The sequence below is a fragment of the Rhinoderma darwinii genome, chromosome 1, assembly GCF_050947455.1.
Source record: "Rhinoderma darwinii isolate aRhiDar2 chromosome 1, aRhiDar2.hap1, whole genome shotgun sequence".
Classification (NCBI taxonomy): domain Eukaryota; kingdom Metazoa; phylum Chordata; class Amphibia; order Anura; family Rhinodermatidae; genus Rhinoderma; species Rhinoderma darwinii.
In genome coordinates, this window is record NC_134687.1 from 450921294 (window position 1) to 450943233 (window position 21940).

Sequence of the window (21940 nt, forward strand, 5' to 3'; positions counted from 1 at the left end):
CTTGCTGACCTGTGTCACGAGCTGCACTAAAGTGGAGATTTTGTTTTTGTGATATATACATTTTTGGTACTGTAACTTTAATCCCCAATCTCGGCCATTGCAGCATGTAAATTACAGCCGGCACCCGCAGCAGATTGCGTGGGCACAATTACTGTGCCCGTGCCATCCACTGGGCATACCATTGTGTCCTATTGAGGTTAATAGGATTTTTCAAAGGACCTCTAAGAAATGAAAGCTGAAATCTGACTGGTTGGCTCCCTTTTTCCCTTGCATTCATTTTACTAAATCTCTTTCAATATATCAAGCAAGAATCCAGGCTGCTTAGCTCATGGAGGATGAGAAACAAAATACCCAATTAACCATACCTGCCAACAGTTCCTCGAACCAGACTTCAAAACGGGTAGGGTTTATGCAAATGTACATAATGTAGTTTTGGGGCATTCCCGGGTGTAAAGGGAGAAGGGCTTAAAATGCCCTGCAATTTGGGGTTTAAAGATTGAGAGGTATATATTAACTGACAGCAAACAGATCCCGAACATGGTGTGGAACTGAAACACAAAGGACCTCATGTATGAAATCTAGTACAGGCAAGAACTGGACGTGTATCTGATAGCACCATAGAAACCAATCAGATTTCAGGTTTTATATTTTTAAAGTAGTTTTGAAAATGAAAGCAGTGATCAGATTGGTTGTTATTGCCAAAACCTCCAGTTTTGGTCTGCACTAATTTTATACATAAATATTTTAGAATGCTTTAGAACTTTTCATTATAGGATGATTAGGCTTAATTTACATAAAATCGGATATTACGGGAACTCTATGTGCCATAAATCATTCAGTCTTTCTTTTCCCCTCCTAATTAATCTTTATCTCGTGGATGATAGGGTGCTGCACAAACCTTACCCTGCCCATTTTCCACTTCTTCCATTCACCCCAATTTTCGCCATAGGCTTGAACCAATGAATGATGACTTTTGTCACTGCCACTACTGCTACTACCATTACTAATTCTTGTCAACATATACACTAGTCATTATATCATTTAGTGATCTTACTTGTATGTAAGATCTGTCTTGTCCCAACGACCTCCAGAGAGCACGAACCGCTTATGTCTATTGCGACCATTTGAAGAGTCTGCAGGGACAGGGATATCAGGTACTCCACAACGAGGAGGGTTCCAAGAATTATGAGGTCTGAGAATTCCCTTTGTATGAGGTTGTTGCGTCCATAACCGTGACTTCAAGGAGGGATTATCCAGCTCCTGTAGATAAAAGAGGTTGAGTTCTTCCTTTCAAGGAGACATTATAATAATTTGTCCACTTTGTTGCCTGATTTTGGACATTGAATTAATGAGCTCCATCTTCTACCACCTCCTATTTACAAAGAAAGGAGAAAGGTTGTACTTGAAGTCCATGGGTGTATTATAGAACTCATACATCATTAGGGATATATGGACAGGGCAACAGATGAATCTTCTTAAACATTCTTTTTGAGAGTCAAAAAATTCTATTTGATTGAATTGTCCAGAGAAATTGTTACTGCTACAAATTTTCATGTCCATTAATTCTACACAGGGTGCCAGTGCTCTTTACAGTGTACCCAAAGCTTGTGGAAACATGGAAAAATTCCATATAGGAGGAGAAAATGTGCCTTTTTTTTTTGAATGCTTGGCTAAAAATAGTACTGAGGGCTGTAAAATATAGTCAGTAGAAAACACCAACAAGCATAAGCTTTAGGCCACATGCACATTGACATATTACGGATCCATGTTGTGTCGATCTGTAAGGTGTCGTCCTATGTGGCCAACATTTTTGGCTTGGCTCCTTGCCATAATATGTAGGTATTCTGCCCTAGAAAGAATTCTCACAGAAGCATTATACGGTTGCCTATGGGTGCAGAATACAGACCTGTTGGGACTCACCACTTGCTTAACCTTCCAAGGCTCATGTACCTGGCTGTATGTACACCTCTATGCTAAGCCTTATCTGCCGCTGGAGCAGGGGTAGGCAACCTTTTTTGTATGGTGTGGAAATAAAAAAAAAAATCAAAGATGAATTACTCAGTGTGCCATGCAAAAACGAAAGTCATATAACACAAACTGTTGCTATGTATGTGATATAAATAAATTAATTAAACTTACATTTCAGTGTGAGCCTTGTCCCTGACTTTCTTTGCAGCGATGATCCATCTGTGGTGAATACGAGGTGACTTTGAGCTGAACACAGGACTTACAGTGATCTGCAGTAAGCCTGCTACATGAGGGGCTGAGGATGGAATTCATGTGTGAGAATATGTGCTCACACCGATACTTACAAGAGAGAGCAGCTACTAAACACCAGCTTGTGGGGGCTGCTCACAGGGGAGGAGCGGCTACTAAACACCAGCTTGTGGGGGGCTGCTCACAGGAGAGAGGGGTTACTAAACACCAACTTGTGGGAGGGTGCTCACAGGGGAGGAGCGGCTACTAAACACCAACTTGTGGGCAGGTGCTCACAGGGGAGGAGCAGCTACTAAACACCAGCTTGTGGGGCGCTGCTCACAGGAGAGAGGGGTTACTAAACACCAACTTGTGGGCAGGTGCTCACAGGGGAGGAGCGGCTACTAAACACCAACTTGTGGGCAGGTGCTCACAGGGGAGGAGCGGCTACTAAACACCAACTTGTGGGCGGGTGCTCACAGGAGAGAGCGGTTACTAAACACCAGCTTGTGGGGGCTGCTCACAGGGGAGGAGCAGCTACTAAACACTAGCTTGTGGGGGGATGCTCACAGGAGAGAGGGGTTACTAAACACCAACTTGTGGGCGGGTGCTCACAGGGGAGGAGTGGCTACTAAACACCAGCTTGTGGGCAGGTGCTCACAGGGGAGGAGCGGCTACTAAACACCAGCTTGTGGGGGGATGCTCACAGGAGAGAGCGGTTACTAAACACCAGCTTGTGGGGGGCTGCTCACAGGAGAGGAGAGGCAACTAAACACCAGCTTGTGGGGGGCTGCTCACTCACAGGAGAGAGCGGTTACTAAACACCAGCTTGTGGAGGCTGCTCACAGGAGAGGAGCGGCTACTAAACACCAGCTTGTAATGAGGTTCTCACAGGAGAGAGCGACTACTAAACATCTGTTTGTAGGGGGGTGCTCACAGGAGAGAGCGGCTACTAAACATCAGTTTGTAGGGCGGTGCTCACAGGAGAGAGCGGCTACTAAACACCAAATTGTTGGGGGCTGCTCACAGGAGAGTATGGCTACTAAACACCAACTTGTGTTTGGGGGGGGGGTGCTCACAGGAGAGAGCGGCTACTTTACACCAACCTGTGGGTGGGTGCTCACAGGAGAGGAGTTGCTACTAAACAACAGCCTGTGGGGGCTGCTCACAGGAGAGGGGCGGCTACTAAACACCAGCTTGTGGGGGACTGCTCACAGGGGAGAGTGGCTACTGAACACCAGCTTGTAGGGGGGTGCTCACAGGAGAGAGCGGCTACTATACATCAGCTTGTAGGGGGCTGCTCACAGGAGAGGAGGGGCTACTAAACACCAGCTTGTGGGGGCCTGCTCACAGGAGAGAGTGTCTACTAAACACCAGCTTGTAGGGGGATGCTCACAGGAGAGAGCGGCTACTAAACACCAGCTTGTAGGGGGCTGCTCACAGGAGAGAGCGGCTACTAAACACCAGCTTGTGGGGGGGGGGCTGCTTACAGGAGAGGAGCGGCTACTAAACCAGCTTGTGGTGGGCTGCTCTCAGGAGAGAGTGGCTATTAATCACCAACTTTTAGGGGGGTGCTCACAGGAGAGAGCAGCTACTAAACAACAGCTTGAAAGGGGGTGCTCACAGGGGAGATCGGCTACTAAACACCAGCTTCTGGGGGGCTGCTCACAGGAGAGAGTGGCTACTAAACAGCCAGCTTGTAAGGGGCTGCCCACAGGAGAGAGCAGCTACTAAACACCAGCTTGTAAGGGGGATCTCACAGGAGAGAGCGGCTACTGACCATCAGCTTGTAGGGGGGTGCTCACAGGAGAGAGCGGCTACTAAACACCAGCTTGTAGGGGGCTGCTCACAGAAGAGGAGGGGCTACTAAACACCAGCTTGTGGGGGCCTGCTCACAGGAGAGAGTGTCTACTAAACACCAGCTTGTAGGGGGCTGCTCACAGGAGAGAGCGGCTACTAAACACCAGCTTGTAGGGGGCTGCTCTCAGGAGAGAGTGGCTACTAATCACCAGCTTTTAGGGGGGTGCTCACAGGAGAGAGCAGCTACTAAACAACAGCTTGAAAGGGGGTGCTCACAGGGGAGATCGGCTACTAAACACCAGCTTCTGGGGGCTGCTCACAGGAGAGAGCGGCTACTAAACAGCCAGCTTGTAAGGGACTGCCCACAGGAGAGAGCGGCTACTAAACACAAGCTTGTAAGGGGGATCTCACAGGAGACAGCGGCTACTGAACATCAGCTTGTAGGGGGGTGCTCACAGGAAAGAGCGGCTACTAAACACCAGCTTGTGGGGGGATGCTTACAGAAGAGAGTGGCTACTAAACACCAACTTGTGTGTGTGGGGGGGGGGGGGTGCTCACAGGAGAGAGTGGCTACTTTACACCAACCTGTGGATGGGTGCTCACCGGAGTGGAGTGGCTACTAAACACCAGCCTGTGGGGGCTGCTCACAGGAGAGGAGCGGCTACTAAACACCAGATTGTAAGGGGGATCTCACAGGAGAGAGTGGCTACTGAACATCAGCTTGTAGGGGGGTGCTCACAGGAAAGTGTGGCTACTAAACACCAGCTTGTGGGGGGATGCTCACAGAAGAGAGTGGGGGGGGGGGGGTGCTCACAGGAGAGAGTGGCTACTTTACACCAACCTGTGGGTGGGTGCTCACAGGAGAGGAGTAGCTACTAAACACCAGTCTGTGGGGGGATGCTCACAGAAGAGAGTGGCTACTAATCACCAGCTTTTAGGGGGGTGCTCACAGGAGAGAGCAGCTACTAAATACCAGCTTGTAAGGAGGTGCTCACAGGGGAGATCGGATACTAAACACCAGCTTGTGGGGGGCTGCTCACAAGAGAGAGCGACTACTAAACACCAGCATGTAGTGGGGTGCCCACAGGAGAGAGCGGCTACTAAACACCAGTTTGTGGGGGGTTGCTCACAGGAGAGAGCGCCTATTAAAAGGGAAGGGGGAATGGCTGCACAGAGGAGATTTTCGGGGGGCTGACAAAAAGCTACTCAGAAACTGCGTTGTTCACTATGTGCTGTCTTATACTGACAGATTTACGTTACTGAAGTGTTTAGACCATGAATAGACATTCCTTCCAGCCAGGACGGGATGTCTATTCACAATCCCGACACTTCGTTAACGTTTCTGTGGTACTTACAGCAGAGCAAGCGTCATCTCGCGAGATCACGCTGTAAATGACAGGTTACAGCGAGATTACGCTTTGCTCTGCTGTAAGTACCAAACAAACGTAAACGAATATATGGGGTCTATATAATATATGGGGACTATATAATATATATAATTTATGGGGCCTATATAATATATGGGGACAAAATGGGGACTATATAATATATATAATTTATGGGGACTTTCTAATATATAGGGCCCTCAAAGCCACTTCAAAACTGAACTGCTCCCTGAAAAAATAGCCTTTTGAAATTTTCTTGAAAATGTGAGAAATTGCTGCGAAAGTTCTAAGCCTTGTGACGTCGTAGAAAAATAAAGATGCAAAAAACGATGCAAACATAAAGTAGACATATGGGAAATGTAAACTAGTAACTATTTTGTGTGGTATTACTATCTGTTTTAAAAGCAGATACATTTAAATTTATAAAAATGCTAATTTTTGCACATTTTCTCAACATTTTGGTGTATTTCACAAATAAATATTGAATTTATCTACCAAAGTTTTTCAATAATATAAAGTACAATGTGTCATGAGAAAACAATCTCAGAATCACTTGGACAGTTAAGAGCATTCCCAAGTTATTACCACATAAAGTGACATGTCAGATTTGAAAAAATCGGCTTAGTCCTCAAGGCCAAAACAGGCTCAGTCCTGAAGGGGTTAAAATCCACCTCAGACCAGTCAGATACATTGTCTAAAGACTGCCTGGAAAAAGAGATATATTGTAATAATAATTGTATCTGTGCCAGAAAATAAATTCATGAAGGTTTGTATTTTTATAGTAATCTTATACCTCATGAAAATACATTGACCTGTAATAACCTATAATGCTTTAAACTGCACCCCTAGTATATCCTCCTCTTAGAAAAAAAAAAAAAAGGCGTGTATTGTAAATATCTGAATATTTTAATCCTTCCTAAACATAATATTTAGAGATGCTATTTGAAATACTTACAATCTAAAAAGAGACAGTCGGCTTAAAGTACCAGAGCAGCGGCTAGATATCTACAAAAGAGGGTATTAAGAATAAACCTTGGGGTAGCTTATTATAAAGCTGAAGTTTGTGTCTTCTTACAGCATAGTCATATCTATACCAAATTCTTTTGTAATGACTGAAATGTCAGCGATGGTCATATATAAACAGAAGAATGGTCCAATGTGTTTTGTTATTGCAGATGTAACATGCAAGTCAATCAAATTTTTAGAAATCTTCAGATTTTTTTTATTTGAAAAACACACAATGTGTAGGGTTTGTTGCGTTTTTTCCCCCACCCCTTATTGCCATTTCATAAAGTAGCAATTCTGGGAGCATGTTACATGTATGTAAGGGGGATATGACGTATATCAATTTTATATGTTCCCTGTGTTCCTGCTGTCTGTGGAGATGGGATTTGTGTGCCCCTAGTCTATCAATGCCGGACTGTAAAATTAGTGCTGCGGTGTGGGCGGACTGAAAGAGAAGGAGTTATGGGGAGACAGTCTCTGGAGCGAGTGGCAGTTGGTATGGTGTTATTTTTCCACCCGTTCTTATCCTGCAGACTAAGGCAAATATTACAGGGGCCGCTTTTAATACAGATATCGACACGAGACTGCTTCAACATTTGGTTTATTTGACAACTAAGGCTGCGTTCACATCTGCGTCAGGGCTCCGTTCCGAAGTATTCAGTTTCCATCACTGTTGATTTCAATGGTAACGGATCTGGTGCCAATGGTTTCCGTTTGTCTCAGCTGTGCAAGGGTTCCTTTGTTTTAACAGAATCAATAGCGTAGTTGACTACGGTATTCATCCCGTGAAAATGACGGAAAGCTCAGACGGAATGTTGGAAGGAACCCTGACGCAGATGTGAACGTAGCCTTATAAACACTTTCAAGCACTTGAACTGAAGTTGTATACAACTGAGGTTAGGAAAGTCAATCTACTGGGAGTCCCACCTCAATCTATGTACAATGTTGGAGCACATCACTCTTGCTCTCCTTCCGTTTGTGCTTCTGTGGGTCACTCTGGGGCCACCCACTATCTTGGCAGAATATGGTGCGATGGCTCCTTGCGATGGCTAGCCACTACCTTTTGCCCAGATCCCCTCAGTTGTTACTAGTCACAAGACAGATGTCCTCCCTGTTGGTGGGGCTTACAAATAGGGCATGTCTCCTATGCAGCTGCAGCACAATCTGTCTCTATATCTTGTTGTCACGGACTCAGGGATTCCCACACACTAAAGGGAGCCAGAAATCAATGGTGCTGCCAGGGAAAAGCCAATTTCACTCAAGAATTCCTCCCTCACTGTGTTACCAGGAGCTCCTTTTCACTCAAAATGGCACCTCACCAACTGCCAATGGTTTCAGAGACCGCCTACCTAGAACTCCTTTTCAGTCTGCCCACACTACACCACTAATTTTATAGGGACACGCCGACCAAAACTAAACTTTCCCATGTGTACCATTATGGTATTCCATGTGTCAGTCTCTCAGCTGTAGTTTTTCTTGCTGCTTCTATCTCTATATATCAGACGGGGATGGTTGCTTAGCAGCAGTGTGAATCAGGCTCGGTGACACGCTTTCTCTACTTGATTCTATGGAGATCTATGTGTCACCGATCACAGGCTTCAGCAGTTCCTGTACCACACTAGTTTTGCACAGGGTGGGGGGCAGAAACTTCTATCATCAGCTACCACTGGTACTTAAACAGATTCCTGTCACACAGGTATAATGTAAAGAATATAGTGTAGCCTCCCTGTCTCTATACTTATGGTTTCTCAGCTTATTTAGGAGAATATAGTGAGAATGATAATCAGTGTCACCCAGCGTGCAGAAATGGTATGGTCTTTAGCTAGTCATGTGATGGTGTGCTGAAGCATCATGATAGCAAAGCAAAGAGGAAGAGAAAGCTGGCAAAATCTAAGAATCATGGCAGCAGTTTAATAAGTACAATATACATAAAAGAAGTGCAGAGGGTGGTATACAGTCAGGTTGGTGAATGCAGACATGGAAAGTTGTGTTTCCACTGGAGGTCTTCTTTAAACACAGAAAGGACACACATGCAGGACACACACAGACACTCATTAACAGGGGAAACATATGGGGCCACACAAATCACATCACCACGTAGTTGGCAGGATAAGACACCGGCACCTCACCAACTGCTCCAGAGACGGCCTCTCTATAACTCCTCTCCTTTCAGCCCACCCACACCACAGCACTAATGTTAAAGGTGAGGTTGTGGAAGAGTTTCATGCCACAGGTCCACCATGGCAAGACTGAGCACAGCAACAAGACACAAGGTAGTTATACTGCATTAGCAAGGTCTATACCAGGCAAAGATTTTAAAGCAGACTGGGGTTTCAAGATGTGCTGTTCAAGCGCTTTTAAAAAGGCACAAAGAAATGAACAACGTTGAGGACCATAGACGCAGTGGTTGGTCAAGGAAACTAAGTGCAGCAGATAAAAGACACATCATGCTTACTTCCCTTCAAATTCAGAAGATCTCTAGCAGTGCTATCAGCTCAGAACTGGCAAAAACCTTTGAAATCCTTCAAATACTGTGTGTAAGTGTACCTAGAAGAATTGATGCGATTTTGAAGGCAAAGGGTGGTCACACCAAATATTGATTTAAATGTCTCTTCTGTATATTTGCATTGTATTTTGTTAATTAATTTTAAAAAACTATTAACTCTTCTATTTTTGAAAGCATTCTTACTTTGCAGCATTTTTTCACAACTGCCTAAAGCTTTTGCAAAGTACTGTATATGTTGGAGCTCAGTTTTTCTGATACAAAAGGTCAAATCTCCTGAAACAGGGCTAAATGATAAAACACCTGGCCACCTGTAGCGGTTAGTCGAGTTTACTGTATACTGTATATATAAAATTGCAAACTGAATAAAAGCTGTCAATTTTTTTGCAGTGACTGATGGCTGCCGTTTATATGCACGTTTACCTAGGGGCTATCAGTCACTGGTGAGAGGGGTGGGGGGATGCGGGGACAGTGATCCCCACATGAATATAGTGGACTCATAACTATGTGTCCACTGTATCCTTTGTTAGGCTCTATTAGCCTAACTGCGCAATATCTTTTGTGCCATTTGGACTAATAGTATAGCGAACCTGTCCCTGTAATATGCTGCCCTTCAAGAGGTCAGCTGTAAGGCAAAAAGTACTTAGCTATGTGATATGTATACAGAAGCAGTTATGTTTAGTTGTGCATGTCAGTACCTGTGTAGTCCGTCTAAAGACAAGATTAATGACAAGAATACCCATGAGAATCACCTTTAGGCTTCCTTATTGTAAGTCAAATACAGTGTTGATGCAGAATCCCTAATGTACAATGCACAGCAATCTCCCCTATTACTTTAAAGTTGGCCACACATCATATAGCTGTCAACTTAAGACTCCTTCGACCGACAATTATCTCCCCCAACTCCTTTAAAATTATTCAATAATGGAGAGACAGTCTCCCAGCAGAACATAGGATTGCGCATGTTGAAATTTTACATGCCTAATGCTAATTTCTTTTGAGATCTTCTGTTAGGTAAAATTTGCAAGGCCACTATACACATCAGGTGGGCCACCAAAACATGGCAGGATCTGCTGACATTAATGTGTATGGGCAGCTTAAGTCTGAAACAGAAATGCATGCCTATTATCCAGCATGCCATATAATTATCAATTAATTTTGGTTAAAGGTTATGTGTATTTTTGTTACCGTTTTTTGTATTGCTCTAACATAATTGAAATAAAATAAATAAAACTCTTGACAAAAATGTCACTGTTTTGTCTCCATAGTTATAGACTATTAAGAAACCCTGTATAGTTGGATTCTGTGGTCATGTGTTAAACTATTCCATCTTGCTAACCTACAGACAGTGGAAGGGAGTAAGGCCTCATGCACACTTCAGTTTTTTCCTTCAGAGTGCTATCAGTTTTTGTCACTGATAGCACCCTGACCCATTCATTTCAATGGGGCCATGCACACTTCAGTTTTTTTGACGGTCCGTTGCTCCTTTCCGATCCAAAGTAGAGCATGTCCTACTTTGGTCCAGGATTCCGTGACCGTGAGGCCCATGCAAGTCAATGGGGCCGTCAAAAAAACTGAAGGCACACGGAAGGCATCCGTGTGCCGTCCGTGTGTGACGGAGCCGTTGCCTAGCAACCGCCGGGCGGGCAGAAAAACATTAGAAAAATATTACACTAATCGGCAGCCGCTTGTCTCTATCAATAACTGATAGAGAAAAAAGGCTGCTGATTAAAAATAAAATAAAAAGCATTTCATACGTACCCGGACGTTGTCTTGGTGACGAGTCCCTCTTCTTCCTCTAGTCCGACCTTCTTTTGTGACGCGGCAGCCTGTGATTGGCCGCAGCGGCCGCGGCAGCCTGTGATTGGCCGCAGCGGCGACATGGATTGAACGTCATCGCTGGAGACCGGACAGGAGGAATGTAAGTATGAACTTATTTTTTTAAAAAAAATGTTATTACATTAAAATTTTATTTTCTGCGCGCCGAGCATGGTACTGTCACCCTGGACAGTACCATGCTCGGCGCACGGAAACGGAAACACGGAGTGCACATGGGAGTGCACACGGAAACCACACGGCCGCTAAAACGGGTTCACGGAACCGTCAAAAGCGGTCGTGAAAACGGTGACGTAAGTGTGCACGAGGCCTAACACATAACTGCAGGATCAGACTACACATAGTTTGTTTGCAGTCTGTAACTATGGAGACACATACATCTGCATAGGAGCTGTATAACCAAGAATGTGGTTAATATTCAGCTACTGCAATCACTTGAACTATGAATGCTGGTATAACAGAACCTTTTGCCACATATACTGTTTATAAACATGAGCTTTTTACGGGTAGTTCCTAATGAATCAAAGAGGGTTGCACTCTCAACAGATTTTATTTGAACAAGTGGCACGACAACTAGAGTAGTCCTCAAACCGGGTTTGGGGATTTAAGCTCCCAGGTGCAGCTATGGGTCACAATGTCCACTTCTCTTTAGGGCAGCAACTATTACTCTCTCTCTCTCTCTCTCTGCCCACTGCTGTCGTGCAGGTCTGGGTTTCTCACTTGGCTGCCGACTAATATTGGGAGTTATTTCCAGGCCTATTATTCACCTTCAGCAGGTACTGCTGCTCACGCAAGCGGGTAATGCCGCTCATCTTTTTTGGAGCACATTTCACTCCACTTGGACGCTTCACTCCTTCCTTTTTCTCAGGATACAGTCTCAGGCACTACTACTACTGACACCTGCAGCCAAGCTTTTCTACACTTTTACGCGGACATGGTCTACGCAGCACACCGGGGCCTTCCGCCTTCTTCTCACTTAAAGAGGCTCTGTCACCAGATTTTGCAACCCCTATCTGCTATTGCAGCAGATCGGCACTGCAATGTAGATAAGAGTAATGTTTTTATTTTAAAAAAACGAGCATTTTTGGCCAAGTTATGACCATTTTCGTATTTATGCAAATGAGGCTTGCAAAAGTACAACTGGGCGTGTTGAAAAGTAAAAGTACAACTGGGCGTGTATTATGTGCGTACATCGGGGCGTGTTTACTACTTTTACTAGCTGGGCGTTGTGTATAGAAGTGTCATCCACTTCTCTTCACAACGCCCAGCTTCTGGCAGTGCAGCACTGTGACGTCACTCACAGGTCCTGCATCGTGTCGGCACCAGAGGCTACACTTGATTCTGCAGCAGCATCAGCATTTGCAGGTAAGTAGCTACATCGACTTACCTGCAAACGCCGATGCTGCTGCAGAATCATCTGTAGCCTCTGGTGCCGACACGATGCAGGACCTGTGAGTGACGTCACAGTGCTGCACTGCCAGAAGCTGGGCGTTGTGAAGAGAAGTGGATGATACTTCTCATCAGAGCGCCCAGCTAGTAAAAGTAGTAAACACGCCCCGATGTACGCACATAATACACGCCCAGTTGTACTTTTACTTTTCAACACGCCCAGTTGTACTTTTGCAAGCCTCATTTGCATAAATACGAAAATGGTCATAACTTGGCCAAAAATGCTCGTTTTTTAAAAATAAAAACGTTACTGTAATCTACATTGCAGCGCCTATCTGCTGCAATAGCAGATAGGGGCTGCAAAATCTGGTGACAGAGCCTCTTTAAAGGCTATGTAAACCTTTGAACACTTTTTTTTTTTAAAGAAAAAAAACAATGTATCATGGTGTTTTAGGCAACTTTTTAACTGATTTTTATGAGAAATTACTTTTTCTTTTTGAGATATAGCTTCTAAGTATCCTTGATACATAGAAGCTGTATCTTGCGCTCCCACCGGAATTCGTCAGGTCAGCGGGACTGACGGCTATCTTGTGATAAATAATAGGTGGATCCCGCCCCTAATATCCCCTGACGCTACCTACCCTCCCCTTGACATACAACCATTCCTGCGTTCTCACACAGCTCCCCACTGTACATCACCTCCTTCTCCTTCTCTGCACACCCGGCTTCTCAGTCATGGTAACCGAATGTTCAGCCGGCATGGGAGCTAATGCTCCCTTGTACCATGCAGACACTGCTGATGTCTCCTGTCACATCATGGAGCATGGTGGCACGGGGCACAGAAGGAAGAGGGCAGATGGACAAAGAAGGGAAGACACACAGGATAGGTACACGTCACGCTGTGTGTCTGAAGTGAAAGTAGCTGGCTGGGAACGATGAGGTCACCCACAGGTCCTTCAACCTTGGCGTTGGAAGAGAGAAGACACCACAGCTCCAGGCGTACAGTTGAATCTGCAGCAGCATCACCGTGTCAGGTAAGCATAGCAAACTCCCTAGAGACGAGCATATTACCTTCTCGGACGGCTGCAGCCCATGTATCTTCTCTGTCCGACGCCAAGGTTGAAGGACCTGTGGGTGACGTCACGCTGTGTGTCTGCAGTGAAAGAAGCTGGGTGGGAACGATGAGAAGTGTATGACGCTGATTTGTCAGCATCATACACTTCTATACTCAACGCCCAGTTGGTAAAAACACAATACACGCCCAGTTGGTAAAACGAGAAAACGTGCCCAGTTGTCCATTGAAAAGCTCATTTGCATAAATATAAAATTGCTCATAACTTGGGCAAAAATGATAGTTTTTAAAAAAAAACAACAACTTTGCTGTTATCTACATTGCAGCGCCGATCACCTTCAATAGGAGATATGGATTTGATAATCTGGTGACAGAGCCTCTTTAAAGGAGCCGTACCATTCCCTTACAAGCTGTTGCTCTTTTATTAAAAAATCACTCTCTGCCTCTACATCAATCCCAAAGCACCTTCAAACTTACTACACAATTAAATGGCATTGATCTTTTCCCAGACAATAAAACCCAGCAGCGACCTTAAATACTGTTGGGGAACATAGACTGTAGTCATTCAATGCCCAGATAGAAATTGAAGATTTGCCTGTGTAACATGAGAAGCTTTACACTTAAGTTGCACTGTTACTAGTTTTGATTCTTCACCGGAAGGCAAACACATTTCTGTATGGATATTGCCATTTGTGAATGAATGGTTTTGTCACGCCTGATTTCTCATCCTATTCTCTGGAGTTTACAGCTTGACAATGGTAAACAGTCTGTGTTTGTACTATTTGACCTGGAGGTTTTAATTTTGCCTCAGGATTCAGACCATTAAACACTCTAAGCTCTTGACTAACTTCTCCCTCCTTCTGTGACATCAACACTTAGTGTCTGAAGATATCAGTGACTCAAATTCAAAGTCACCTGGAGACAGATATGGGCTAATTAACCTTCCATCTACAAAAGCGAGACAGGATGAATAACAGACTGCCCCAGAGTTCTTCAGGGCTCCGCGTCTCTTGGTCACATAAATCAGTGTGCGCAACATAGATCACAGTATCCTTCAATCCAGCAAAATGATTAACTGTCTCTCTCTATTCCCCAGCCAAACCAAGCATGCTTATTGCCTTAGGTTAGGGTGGACAAAACGGCTTCCATCACCAGGGGTCTGCTTATCTACAGAGGACTGGGCAATGGTCCTCTTACCTGGCCCGAGATGGGTCGTGTTAATGAGCAACGATCAACGAGACAGGATTATTATCAGTAATGTATGGGTACGAGCATTTCCATCATGTGGGCAGCACATCTCCCTGTTTACACAGGGAGATGTGCTGCCGACAATGATAATATTTAATGATGGGTTTGCTCGTTCATCGGCTGATCATTGCCCTGTTTACACAGGGCACTGATCAGAAACGAGCACTCATATGAACGCTCTTTTGCCCGATAATTGGCCACGTAAAGGGCTTTTAAGGGTCCTTTTATACCGGCTCATTGATCGGCACTCGTTTGCTCCTTTCACAAGGAGCTATAATTAGGGTCGAGCGATCGTTCCTACGATCACTCGTCCCCATGCATTTCCATTTTGTCGGCAGCACATCTCCCAGTTTACACAGGTAGAAGTGCTGCCGACAACGATAATAATTTGTGCTGATACAAATCAGCCAATGAACGAGCATTTGCTCGTTCATCGTCTGATTGTTGCCCTGATTACACAGGGCAATGACCGGGAAGGAGCATTGATATGAACGCTCTTTGCCCGATCATTGGCCCGTGTAAAAGGGCCTTAAGTGTCCAATTTTTTATTCTCCCAAATGCAGACACTTTGGGGAACAGTTGGGCTGTCCCCACACACAGCAGATTGTCACTGTATACCGTCTTCAATTGTCTGACGTACATGGCCTGCCTTAGATTAAATAGGATTCTATCCAGTGTGATATAAAATATCATTATACATAGGAATGTTAGGCTGGGCTACTGGGTTTAAATCAAACCAAGAGCAACATCTTCACAAAGTTTGTATATTCTTTGTAAATGCATTGCTATATATTAGGTTTCAACCCAGCCTACCAGTATATCAGAAGATGCTACAGTGGGCCAGTCTCCAATATAATAATAAAGGTGGCCGTACACATTAGATTATTGTCAGTCAAACCTGACAACCATATAACGTGTATTGGGGCTTTCCAACTGCAGATGTTGGTTGAGAGAAGAATCGGGCAGTTGGATTTCAACATAGTCTTCAGGGGAGATTTCCCTTTGGTTTTCAGGGGAGATAAGCCACCACCACATGTGTATAGCAGCGAATTCCTTCCCTCTCCCCATTTAGAATACATGAGGGGGGTCAGGAGGAAATGCTGTCGGCTGAACAAGCGTTCGACCGTCATATATCTAATGTGTATGGCCAGCCTAGGTCTCAGCCACTAGGCTGCCATCTTATTGATGATATGACCTTTAAGTGCAATGAGAACCGCAGAGATTACAATGCAATTAATTCTCCCTAAATTCAGCCATACTATTTGGTCTGCTGCTTAAGCAAAGCAGGCATGGCAGGCTGGTGACAACACAGTATCTTCGTGATTCTGTGGCAATCCTGTATTGCCAGTCAAATTCAGCTGCTGCAGCATATTTCTGGGCATTAGCAACACCCCTGGTACTGGCTGCCAGGGATAGGTACTTGGTGCTGGATCATGGATTACCCAAATTTATGTCAGATTATAAATTAGATTATAACAATAATCGACAGCTCTACAGAATAGTTATCTAAACTTCTTAATAATTTTATTGACAATTGTAGGATATATAAATGGTTTCAAATAAATGATTACATATAAATGTCAAGAGTATCATTACGGCAGGTTCTATCAGCCAAACTATGTGCAGATCTATGGCCAGCTGCAGTGAAAGCAGGAGTTATCTGAAAAGACTATGTAAGTGGTACGGATATTTAGGAAACACTTAAACAGTTACTGCTGTATTTTGGAGCGATTTCCAGCACAGATGGTCATGTTTTTCTTATTAACAAGTATCCTATTTGTGAGATGGGCTTTAAATCAGGGGTGCACAACCTTTTCTTGCCCGAGGGCCACATTGTCAGATTGTACCACAGGGCCGCAATAAAACATAAAGGGGTATTCCCACTTTAGATATTTATGGCATAAGGACAGTATATGTTGTAAATATCTGAGAGGTGGAGGTTCCAATTCTTAGCTTACCACCTATCGGGAGAATGGAGGTCCCCTGGTCGGCACTGCAGAGAAGAGGTGGCAGTACATGCACGAGGCTATAGGAGTTACAGAAACAACTCCCATATCCCATAAACTACAATGGAAGGATCGGGATTTTACTATGCCTGATTCATGGTTTCCCCTGGAGATATACACTGCTTCTATGACAATAGGCATCCATGCTGGGCTCACATGCAGTAGGTGTCAGTGATGGCTAACTAAGGTGTATGGCGGGATAAGTAAAGCATTGTATTAACAGATTTTCAATATATGTATAATTAAACTTTTCGTTTTGTGTGCTTTAAAGGCTATGTAAATGTTTGAAAGTGTTTTGTTTTTTAAAAAAAAAGTGTATTAGTGTGTGTTAATAAACATTGTAAATACATTTTATTAAAAATGATTTCTACTTTTTAAGATACAGCTGCTCCGTATTATCTATACAGAGCAGCTGTATCTAGCGCTTTTCACTGAATCCATCAGTCCCGCGGATCTGTCGGGTTCAGTGACAGCAGTCAGGATCCACCTGTAATCTATCACATCTAAATTATGAACTTAGATGTGATAGATTACAGGTGGATCCTGCATGTCAGAGACACGCAGGACACACTGGCATTGAACCCGTCAGTCCCGCGGACCTGGCGGGAACAGGATTTAGCAAAAGATACAGCTGCTCTGTATTCAGAATACAAAGCAGCTGTATCTTAAAAAGTAAAACATTTATCTACAAAGTTTATTAACAAACATTTTTTTATTCAAAACAAAACAAAATACTTTCAAACATTTACATAGCCTTTAACTGCATGTCCAGAACTATTAGGCTATATTCACACTTTATACCGTGATGTAACCCAAAGCTTCACCATAACCACTCCAAAAATAAACCTCAAGGCTGCAGATTACACATAGGGTTTTGTTATAGTTTTGCCATGGCCAGCGGCTGTAATATTCTTTAAAAAGGCAGTTTCAGAAAATGTCCTTAAAACTGCTTCCATTAGAAAACAGAGTTGTACTTTTCACGTGGATTTATGCTGCATTTTTTACCTTTGAAATCTGATAGAAAATGCTAAAGTTTTAGAAATTTTCAGTTTTCTATTCAGCTTTCAATTGCAAAGTGTTAGTGAGATTTGTAAAGATCTCATTCACATTAATGTAACATTTGTAGGCTGCAAATAAACAGGAATATATACATAGCAAATATACAGCAGAAAAAACAGATAAATCAAAAGTGTGAACTTGGCCTTTAGCCTGTCTACATACAATTTGTGGCTATGCTGTGCATAAGGGCAATGATCGGGAACGAGCATTCATATGAATCTTCTTTTGCCCGATAATTGGCATGTGTAAAAGGGCTTTTAGGGTCATTTTACACCGGCCAATATTGCTCGCAAAAATGAGCGCTGATCAACGGGACAGCTCGTTGATCGGCACTTGTTTGCGACTTTCACAAGGAGCTTATGTATGGAGTCGCAACTGAATTTTTGCTGAAAATCCACAGCATAATATAGTAGCAGCAAAGTGAATCAGATAGAACAAATCTCATACATACACTGGGTAAATAGTGAGCCGAAAAAACGCTCAGAAATTGACATGCGGTGCAGAATTTTATTTTGCAGCACGTCAAATGTATTTGGGTAAACGCTGCTTATTTGTTATAGGTTTTCCCCATTAAATTCAATGGGAGGTAAAACCTGCAACAAATAGCAGTTGTTGCGTTTATTGCGGTGAAATCACAGCGATTCCGCTGCAAGAAACGCAACTCAGAAAAAAATTATCTTATACTTACCCAGAAGTCTGTGTTTCTTCCTCCAGTCCTGCCTCCTGGGATGACGTTTCATCCCATGTGACCACTGCAGCCAATCACAGGCTGCAGCCAATCTGCGATTGGCTGCAGCAGCGGTCACATGGGATAAAACGTCACCCCAGGAGGCCCGCCTGTATAACATCGGCTGGCCTCCTGGGATGACGTTTCATCCCATGTGACCGCTGCTGCAGCCAATCACAGACTGCAGCAGTCTCCTGGGATGAAAGGTCACCCCATGATACATAACCCTGACACGTAGTGCATACTACTTTGCCTATATACAGCTATCTTGTGACCACATAGTCCCAAATATTGCCCACACAGTCCCAAGTGATGTTTATATAACGCAGTACCCACATGGTGCCGAACAGTGCCCAGAGTGCCAAGCTTTGTCCACATAGCCATAAAGTATGCACATAGTGCTATACTGTGCCCCTGCAGTGCTCATAATACCATACTTTGCCAGGCAGTGCCAACATAGTGCCATACTATGCCCACATATAGCCAAACGGTGCCCAAATAGTGCCCAGAGAGAGTGATACTTTGCCAGATAAGTAATCCCTTCATTCCCCTGTCACACAACCCACACACCACAAAGCAGCCACCATTTACTCCCCCCCTCCCCCCCATTTCGTTCCATGGCTAAGAAAGAACTCTCCTGCACTGTGCCAGATGTTGGTACTTCAGGACTAGGCAGGGCAGGAGTAAATACACCAAGGATAGCAGAAAAGCACCTAAACTCCAGCCAGATCTAGGACACTTGATAGTCCTGGACACTCATGAGTCAGAGAAAACTAGCGGACAACTCCTAAATGAGCTGTAATGGGCACCATATTGGTTGTTACTCATCTTTCCCATGAGATACAGCTATACTTAAGAAACTGATGCACAGAATTTTCAACAATGTGACAGAAGGGAATGACTCATAAACTTACATTTAGAAAAGATTTTATTAATTCCAAGAGAAAATATTCTCTATGGGTGACTTTTAATAAACACATAAATAAGCAATCATTTAACACTTTAATCTACCATACACACTGCCCTTTATAAAGCCTTAGGGCTTGTCCACACGTAACCGAATTGCTGCAGAAAATTTCTGCAGCAATTCCGCAGAAACTAGCAGAAATTCTGCTGTGAAAAAAACGCACAATTTCCTGTGTTTTTTACTGCAGAAAATGGTGCAGATTTGCGACGTTTTTCTAAATGCTGGGAGATGGTGACCTCTCCTCTGAAAAACGCATCAATTCAGTCCACTTTCTGCAGCAGGAATTGACATGAATACGGTACAAAAAAACAAAAAACGCACCGGAGGTTGCGCACCGGAGATTTTTGTTACATCTCACCCACTTTGCAGCTACTGTATTCTTCGTCATCAATTTCGAACGGAAAATACACAGCACTTCCGCTACGTGTGGACAAACCCTAATTCATCCCTGGTAAATATATCAATGACCAGTTTGCTCCTAAGGAATACACAGTCTGCTATAAACATTGGTTTTGTCAACATAACATCTGTCCAGAGTCCAGTGAGTCAGTGCTACATAAACTGTAACCACAACAACATTACACTATTCAACATCGCATATCTCGAATTTGGGATTTAACTCTTTTATTCATTACCAGACCAAAAAAAAGTCATATAACAATTTTTATGTAACTCTATGTCCTTCCTCTATCACCCTTTGCCTTTCTTTTCCTCTGCACTGAACATTTACTCTGTGCAATGTTTTCAAATCCTGTTTATACAAAGGATAAACATTTCAAAAGATCGGAAATAACTGAACAAGAACGCCGAGTCCATCTGGGCAAGTTCTGCATTGGCTCCTGTAGCTGCCACCGCATTGTCAACGGGTGTTCTACTTTCTAGATGTCCGTGTGGAGGACTTGCAGGCGGTGACAGAGCGGTCTTGGGTACCACTCTTTTAAACTTTAGCAGAGAACTATTCCCTTTGTTCTGGCAAGGAGTCCAGCCCATTAAATCAGTTTGTGTTGTGGCTCCTCCTAATGCTACTTCTTTACTTACTGGACTTCATATGCAAAAAAAAGATGCTGTTCTATGTCCTAGACAAAACCTTGGCGTACACAACCACTTTGTGAGACAATGTAATATAACAAAGATGTGAGCGTAAAATAATCTTATTTATTCTTTATGTATAGGTTCATATATCATACCAGCTGGCTTGCTGAATGAGGGAATTGGATAAATTCTTTCCCTACATTTTCATCAGTTTAAATCCCCACGATGGCATAAGGGTTTACAGCTGAAACGCTGGTTTCTGTACATGCGAAAAGCTGTCATTACATACACTGTGCTTAGTGCTGATGGATAAAAAAGCGCCAGCCTGCAGATTCCAAATCCCAGGCAGCTGACAGTACAGAAACGCGGCATCCCTTATACAAACAGGGTCTGCCAGAGTCCTCCTGTGGCTGTCACACTCATCCAGTCAGAAAATCATCACCTACACGCATAGAGGCCTGCAGCACATTCCTCCCAGGTGGAAACATGTGCAGGACAAACTTACACATTTCTATTATTATTTTTTTCTGCAATGTGGCATGAAATTTAAGAGGGAAATCCCAGCGGAGCAGCCCTAGCATACCAAACAGCTATTGGTCCCTATTGGCACATCCGTAGAGTATCTAACTGTACTATGTATGACCAAAGTACATGCTGCTACTATATTTATGCCACAAATTTGCCAATTTGTCAGTACAACTGTGAGGTGCACCTAAGGCAATGCCATACACAGATAGTACTAATATTATATTTGCAGTCTGGTCAAGACGTTGGACATAATATGTAAAATGCAATAGGATATCCCAAAACATCCGCTATAAACAAGATACAAGCGGTGCATTTAATAATAAAGAACATAAATGCTGCCTGACCGAAGTACAAGAGGAGGACAACTCATGCAAATAAACTGCTGTCTCAGCACATAGCACCATGTATCAACTCATCCTACAGAACTTAGATGTGCCAATGCATTCCCTCAGATACACACCAAGGGAAAAATTACAGAATTATATAAAAACAGACGTGAAAATAACTTCTATGTCTGTAACTCACCTGGCTTTTCTCCTTAGAGTTCCTTTGAGGTAAAGTTGCCGTTTGTGCCCCTAGTAGGCACAGGGCAGGTAGGATCATGAGGAGATTCATCCTCAGAGTAGGGCACAGGTTGCCTGATAGAAGCAGTGCTACTGTATGTGCAGCAAACTCTTTGTTCTTTCTTTGTCTTTCTTTTCCTCTTTCTGTTTTTTCTCTCCTCTATGTGTATGTGTGGAGGAGCTGACCGGTGCCTGTGTCAGTGAGCAGAGATCCCTGCTGGGGATTTATACTCCTCTGTGCCTTTTGTTCTCTCTCTTCACTTTTATGGCCTGAAGTGACACATCTGAACAGCATCACGTGCTAAATGTTTGGGAAGGAGAGACAGAGAGAGAGAGAGAGAGAGAGAGAGAGACACAGAGGGGTTGACTAAGGAGAGGGGTTCATTTGGAGAGGAGGAGGGAGACGGTTAATCTCATTCCCATAAACAAAAAAACGAAGAAAAAAAGAAGTCTAAGGGCTGTAAGTTTACACTGTAGTGTGTCTATGTAATGTGAGGACTTAAGAAACATAATAAACACAAAGGAATAGTCATTAGCAAATGTGTCCAAAAATATTCCTAGTTGTTGAGTTGTCACTTTGTGTTACCTAAAGCTGCCCATTAGATATCGGTTTGTGGACCCTAC

General features: G+C 43.7%; 1 protein-coding gene across 1 annotated transcript in view; it reads right to left on the minus strand.

Annotated features, from left to right (window-relative positions):
* MMP11 (matrix metallopeptidase 11) overlaps positions 1–21542 on the minus strand; it is a 37682-nt gene extending 16140 nt beyond the window's left edge. The window contains exons 1-2 of the mRNA XM_075832175.1: positions 21279–21542; positions 1055–1260 (exon numbers count right to left, since the gene is read on the minus strand). Of these exons, the coding sequence (XP_075688290.1) occupies positions 1055–1260; positions 21279–21368 (296 nt within the window). The 5' untranslated portion in view covers positions 21369–21542. The remainder of the gene's footprint in view (positions 1–1054; positions 1261–21278) is intronic.
* Positions 21543–21940: the final 398 nt, after the last annotated feature.